This window comes from Herpailurus yagouaroundi, unplaced genomic scaffold (assembly GCF_014898765.1).
Source record: "Herpailurus yagouaroundi ecotype Mexico unplaced genomic scaffold, PumYag 187, whole genome shotgun sequence".
NCBI lineage: Eukaryota > Metazoa > Chordata > Mammalia > Carnivora > Felidae > Herpailurus > Herpailurus yagouaroundi.
The window spans coordinates 5,512,592-5,520,046 of record NW_024412418.1 but is presented as its reverse complement, the minus strand read 5'-3'; the positions used below and the strand labels follow the sequence as shown (position 1 = coordinate 5,520,046).

General features: G+C 38.4%; 1 protein-coding gene across 1 annotated transcript; it reads left to right on the top strand.

The window, feature by feature from the left end:
* The first annotated feature begins 5,082 nt into the window (after positions 1-5,082).
* Positions 5,083-6,000, top strand: LOC121043858 (olfactory receptor 4A15-like). Its single transcript, XM_040495857.1, has one exon. The coding sequence runs from the start codon at positions 5,083-5,085 to the stop codon at positions 5,998-6,000; it is 918 nt and encodes a 305-aa protein (XP_040351791.1).
* The last annotated feature ends 1,455 nt before the right edge of the window (positions 6,001-7,455 follow it).

Sequence of the window (7,455 nt, the reverse complement as noted above, 5' to 3'; positions counted from 1 at the left end):
TAGAAAACACAATCCCAAAATTTGTATGGAACCACAAAAGACCCTAAATAGCCAAAGCAGTCCTGAAAAAGAAGACCAATGCTGCAGGCATCACGATCCTGGACTTTAGCCTGTACTACAAAGCTGTAATCATCAGGACAGTATGGTATTGGCAAAAACCTAGACACATAGTCAGTGGAATAGAATACAGAACTAAGAAGTGGACTCAAAAATGCATGGCCAACTAGTCTTTGGCAAAGCAGGAAAGAGTCTCCAATGGACAAAAGACAGTCTCTTTAGCAAATGGTGCTGGGAGAACTGGATAGCAACATGCAGATGGATGACACTGGGCCATGTTCTTACACCATATACAAAAATAAACTCAAAGTGGATGAAAGACCCAAATGTGAGACAGGAAACCATCAAAATCTTAGAGGAGAAAACAGGCATCGATCTCTTTGACCTCAGCCACAGCAACTTCTTACTTTCCATGTCTCCAAAGACAAGGTAAATAAAAGCAAAATGAACTATTGGGACCTCAACAAGATAAAAAGCTTCTGCACTGCAAAGGAAACAATCAACAGAACTAAAAGGCAACCGACAGAATGGGAGAAGATATTTGTAAATGACATATCAGATAAAGGGTTAGGTTCCAAAATCTATAAAGAACTTACCATGGTCAACACCTGCAAGTTGTTTCTTTCGTAGAAGTTGTCCACTTTCTAAATTGGCAAGTTTACGAACGTAAATCCATTCATGGTATTCTTTTTTTATCTTTTACATGTCAGTAGAATGCAGTAATGACTCTCCCTTCATTCTGATTTTGATCTCTTTTTTCTCTTAGTTTATCTTAATCCATTTTGCTAGGAACGTCAATTTTATGAATCTTTCAAGGAACCAATTCCTGGATTTATAGATTTTCTCTGTTCTATTTTAATACTATGCTAATTTCTATTTAATTAATTTCTCTTTCCATTATTTCTTTTATTTACTATTTCCATTCTACGATGTTCTTTGTGTTTATTTTGCTTTTCCATTTTTAAGTTTCTAATAAGCTTACCTCATTTCTGTCATATCACTTGTCTTATAATACTTCTATTAAAACTATACATTTCTTTCTAAGCACTCCTTAAGCTGTATCCAGTACACACACACACACACACACGCACACACGCACAAATATCCCTCATTATCTCTGCTTAAAATTTATTTAAAAAACTATTCACTGACATTTCTTCTTTAATCCACGGTAATTCATACTTACATTGCTTAATTTGTAAATAATTGGGAAACATTGTTATATTGTTCTTATCAATTCCCAGGTGAACTTTGTTATATATATTCTGGATGATTTAAATCTGTGGGACATACGTTTAGGAATTCCCTGAGCTTGCACCAATAGGTTAACAAGGCTTAGGACAGAAGTATCCGAGAATCAGTAAACAGGCAAAAGTGCTTCAGCATAGAACTAAAGCTTTGAGCAGAAAGCTCCTTCCACAGGACGAAAGTGTCCAGAATAGGGAAACAGGGAAATAGACTGCCATAGCAGGGTGAAATTGCCTGGAGCTAATTAGCAAAAAAAAAAAAAAAAAAAAAAAAAAAAAAAAAAGTGACTTGTTGACCCTGAGGTAGCATGCTCTATCTGTCTTATCCCCTGGGCAAGTTAAGATGAACAGACCCAGTGCCTGGTGCCTGCTGTAAACAGCTATCTGCTCCTTGCCAGGATTTTGTCTTGTATTGAGCCAACCCCCTAACACCATATATCTTCAAAACCCCCTTTCTCTCACACACTTGAGTTAATGATCACTGTTTCATTGTCTCACGTGTTTCATTCTGCACGCCCATCATGTTTGTAAGCCTGATCCAATAAATACGGAGCAAGGATCCTTACTCAGGGCTCTTATCTCTTCCCTGACATTAGCCTCTCTTATATTCAATTCTGCATCTGCTCTCTTGCTGGGCGAGAGAGAACTCCAGACTCAAAGTCTGTGACATCAGTCCATTGAAATGCTTTGCCAATTGTTTTCTGGGCTCCTGTAATGCCCATTTCTGTGAGCATTTCCTGAGCACTCAGAGATACTGGAATCTTCCCACACTCTTTTCTCCCTCCCTCCTCCCTTACTAACACAGATGTTATCAACTTGCCTGTGTGCCACTATGTGACAAACTCTTCCTTTCTGGGGGAAGCTTGCTTTATCTACATTTGAGACAAGTTTACATTAAAAAACCTTTTAAACATTTTTATTTATTTTTGAGAGAGAGATAGAGCATGAGCTTGAGAGGGGCAGAGAGAGAGGAAGACACGGAATCTGAAGCAGGCTCTGAGCTGTCATCACAGAGCCTGACCCAGGGCTTGAACTCACAGACCATGAGATGATCACCTGGGCTGAAGTCGAACGATTAACTGACTGAGCCACCCAGGTGCCCCAATGTTTTATTATTTTTAAGAGAGAAAGAGAGAGAGAGGGAGAGAGAGCGAGACCGAAGCAAGTGCAGGTTCTGAGCTATCAGCACAGAGCCCAATGCGGGGCTCAAACTCGCAAACCACGAGGTCATGACCTGAGCTGAAGTTGGACGCTTAACTGACTGAGCCACCCAGGAGCCCCAAGACTAGTTTAAATGTCTTGTTCTGAAATTCATCGTCTTCTGGAAGTCAGTTCAGGTGCCAGTGTGCAAAGATGTAGCTTAAAGCTAACTGATATAGCTTTGCCTATTTTGAAAGTCATGCTTTAAAGAAGAGAGTCCTTAACGTATTTTATTTCTGCCCATACTGGACATTTCCCTTTTGATGATTCCATCTCAAGCTGTTCTTTTGTGATTTCCCTGCATCCCACCCCCAGAGGGCATGTTTCTGGAAGTCCTGTTGTACATGGTGATTATCCTGCTGGAATCTCTGGAGATGCAGGTGGCATCTCTGGAGATCAAAATTAGAAGAAGGTCCCAATGAATTTAATTAGGAAAGCATCACTCTTGGAGATGTACCAACTGAATGACTCATGCATATGTATTGTAGTCCATCCCCAGATAAAGTGTTTACAGACCTTTGTCTTGACCTCAGAGAGTGTTTGTATCACTGTTCACACAACTGGCTCTTTCAGGACTTGAAACAATGGACTTAGAACATAATTAAGTGTGTATATTAAGTTATTCTCCATCATTAAGGGAATCCAAAATTTAACTGTACTTTGTGAAGACAGGTCAGTATAATTGATTGAGAATGGAATGTTGTCAAGGATATTTCACTATTTTACTTATATTGACATAAAAACCAAACCATATAAAAATCTTTGTTTAAACAAATCACAATTTTCTCTCCCATACAGCTGAACCCTCCCTTTTGTGTAAGCTCACAATGTTGGTGTAACATTCATTTGTTGTTAGGACAAATTCTGCCAACAATGAAGACTTGGGGTCTCTTTTATCCCAGTCAAGATCCAAACTTGATTAGGTTACAGGACTTTGTAGTCCTTTTGAAAAATCCAGCAATTAAGAGGTAGCCTTTTTCTGAAAGACTGGAATGAATGGCTTTCTGAGAGCATGGAAAGCCTTGTTTACACGGAAATGGTTCAAGGTCCAGTGATGGTGCGTTTGTTTTCCTGCTTTGTGTGCACAGAGGTGGCACCGGTGTACCAAAGACAAGGGAGAAGGGACTACAACCCAACGTTGAACTGAACGGCTGCTGTCTTAGTATGCAGGTAACACAGGAAAGGTAATTAGATGTAAGATTGCAGCCTAGGCTTTACATTTTCGATTTCGGTCGTGAGGGAATTCACAGTCCTTTAAAAGTTCCTCTGAGGGGGCGCCTGGGTGGCGCAGTCGGTTAAGCGTCCGACTTCAGCCAGGTCACGATCTCGCGGTCCGTGAGTTCGAGCCCCGCGTCAGGCTCTGGGCTGATGGCTCAGAGCCTGGAGCCTGTTTCCGATTTTGCGTCTCGCTCTCTCTCTGCCCCTCCCCTGTTCATGCTCTGTCTCTCTCTGTCCCCAAAATAATTAAACGTTGAAAAAAAAATTAAAAAAAAAATAAAAGTTCCTCTGTGTGGTTCTGATAATCATCCATGTTAGACATTCTTTGTGATTACTAACATATATGAGGATTGACTCAGTTGTGTAATATTCTTTTGGTTATTTTCACATACCAAGATCCAGAATAAATTTTCTTCCTCAAACATCAGTGTTTCTACACATTAGTTTCAGGTGTCACTTTAGGGATATTTTAATGGGCAGATCCTTGTAAATCTCATGATAGTTTCAACTGATATGTTCTCTGAACATTGCTTGCTAATCTGTGAAAGTTTAGAGGATGATGTAGCAACCACACGTCTTGAAAGAGTGATTTTGAAGCGTCCAAGTAACGATTTCATTACCCAAGTGTTACTTCAGTTCCTGTGTTTCTGTTCATAAGTGATTTTCAGCATGAGAGCATACCTGTGTTGGCCAATCCTTTTATTACTTGTTTATATGATTTACTAACTTTGCCATTGATTCATTTGTCCTTTATTTAAATGCTTAGAGTTCTGTGTTCATTTTGACATTAACTCTGTGTATGTCTTCTAAAATGTAAGTCTTTTCCCTAAGTGCTTTTATCTATTGATGTTATGATATCCTTTTTAAATCCTTAAGATGTTTTGAAATTGTAAAATACATCAATTTGGGATTTCATTTATTAGTTGAAAGGATTCTTGAATATAGCCAGTCATTTCTTTTATTAACTGGGGAGTAAATATAAATCTTGCTTTAGTTTTATATTAAACCTTAGTCCATTAAAAAATGTTATATGTAGAATCTGCTATAGGTACAATTGTACTAACTTCCAGATGGAAAGCTGGTTGCAGCAAACTATTTTTTTTAATATGTTTTTTTCCCACGTATGTCTTTAATTTCTTGTCTCTCTATTGGTCTGCAGATTGCTGAGCTTACTAAGCATGTTTTTTAATCAGCCTTGAATTCTTGGAATTTCTGAGGGTACTGGAAGATAATAAATTGTAATGCTTATTTGTTGAATTAACGAACAGATTCTATTAAGGATGCAGGCAGTCACTAATAATAATTATATTTGTAACTAATTTTGTCCTGAACTCTGAAATAAGGACATGTAAAAGGACATATGGAACATAGGATCAATGTGACTGAGTTTGTCCTCTTGGGGCTCACTCAGAGCCTCCAAGGTCAGAAAATATTATTTGTTGTGTTCTTGCTCATCTACATTGTGACAATGGTGGGCAACCTCCTCATTGTGGTGACCGTGGTGGTCAGCCCAACCCTGGATTCCCCTATGTATTTCTTTCTTGGTTACTTATCTTTTATGGATGCTGTGTATTCTACTACAGTCACTCCAAATATGATTATAGACTTACTCTGTGAGAAGAAAACCATTTCCTTCCAAGCTTGTATGTCCCAGCTCTTTCTAGGGCACTTGTTTGGTGGTTCAGAGATTTTACTCCTGGTGGCCATGGCCTATGACCGCTATGTGGCCATCTGCAAACCCTTGCATTATTTGACCATCATGAATCAACGAGTGTGTGTTTTGTTGCTGCTGTTGGCCTGGGTTGGAGGTTTTTTGCATGCTGTTGTTCACCTTGTCTTTGCTTACAACCTTCCCTTCTGTGGTCCCAATGTCATTGACCACTTCATCTGTGACATGTACCCATTATTAAAACTTGCCTGCACTGACACTTACATTATTGGCCTCACTGTGGTTGCCAATGATGGGGCAATCTGTGTGGTCATCTTTTCAGTGTTGCTCATCTCCTATGGAGTCATTCTGCACTCTCTGAAAAGCCTTAGTCAGGAAGGCAGACGCAAAGCCTTATCCACCTGTGGCTCCCACATTACAGTGGTGGTCCTCTTCTTTGTCCCCTGCATCTTCATGTATGTGAGACCTCCTTCTACATTACCCATTGATAAATCCTTGAGTGTATTTTACACAGTTATCACTCCTATGTTGAACCCCTTAATCTATACACTGAGAAATGGAGAGATGAAAAATGCCATGGAAAAGCTCTGGACCAGAGGAAGAAAATGAGGCAGAAGAGAAATGTATCACCTTTTTTCAGTGAATAGTTGCTCCATTCAGTAAGGAATTATTTATTGATAGTAAGTTCCTCCTCAGGTTTAAAGTTGTGCATGATGAAAAGCATTTAAGATGTAAGTACTTCCAGTGGTCAAAATATAGTTCTAAGATTTTCATAAGTTCTTACGAAAGTAGATGTGTAGCTTTTGCATGCAAAATGTCTCTATTGAAACTATAGGTTTAAGTTCTATGTGATCAGTTATGCTATAGTTAATACTATAAATTTATTTTTGTTAGTGGACATTTTTCACTTTTTGCTCTTTTGTAAGTGTTCACTTTCAGAAATCATAGTGCTCATTACATATTTCAGCAATGGGACATAAACCTTTGGTTCATTCCTTCCATACAAAGACAACCCATATTAATACTTAAAGTATGGATATTATTTTTATATCTGAAACAGTTTTAAGTATATAATTTTGTTCATATTGCTTAACACATTAAGGTTGAGGAGGAATGCTGCTTCCAAGGTTAAATATTAATCATAAACTAAGTGTAGGAAAAAATGTGAACAAAAGAGATAGATATAGTAAGTAAGATCTCCTCATATTTCTGAGTGGGGGATCCTATTGTCTCCTGAAGAGAAACAACCTTTTTGGTGTTATATTTTCATAAAAATGATTAATTAATATTCCCAGATAGCTTGGTATATCTGATAATATCTCTGCCATTTTTCAGTATCCCCATGTCTTTTTTTTTTTGTCTGTAGTGTTTCATAGCCTTCTAAAGGGACCTAGGCCCTCCTTACATATATAAAATTACCATAATCTATAATCCATGAGATTTACATGTACAACACAGAACCTGAGATGAGATATTTTGGGTGATATCATTGGTAGGAAAGGTGCTGACAATATGGCATGCCATTCTGACCTCTGCTGTTAATGGAATACAGATTGTTAGGTAATAAATAGGGCATAATATATTTTGATTTATTTAACAGAGACCTCTTTCATAAGCTTTCCTTTCTCTGAATTAGGCTTCAAAGAAAATATTAATCTGCCTCTACTACAGTAGGAAGCATGTGTCAAAGAAACTCATGGTTCTGCCTCCTTTAGTTACTCTGGATTCAAGAGGTGCCCAGGCTATGGGGGCATGGAGCCTTTTCCCTGGTAAATCACAGTGTATGAGAGACTTTATATCCTGAGTTTTATCCCTATTACTATTATGTGAAGATTCCTTATGTCATCTCAAAGACTTCCCAACATAGTGCTTTTCATTAAATAAGATTAAACATTTGATTTTAGCAGGAATTATATAATTAAGTCATCAACTTTTGGATGTTGCTCTAGACTGAATATTTGTGTCCCACCCTCCCCACCCCCCCAAGGTTCAGGAGTTATGTCCTCTATGATATGTGGAATTTGGAAGTGGGGCATTTGAGAGGTGATACATCATGAGAGGAGA

Bases quoted from the DNA above. Each gene is read 5' to 3' on its own strand.
- LOC121043858 (XM_040495857.1), top strand. From the start codon at position 5,083: ATGGAACATAGGATCAATGTGACTGAGTTTGTCCTCTTGGGGCTCACT.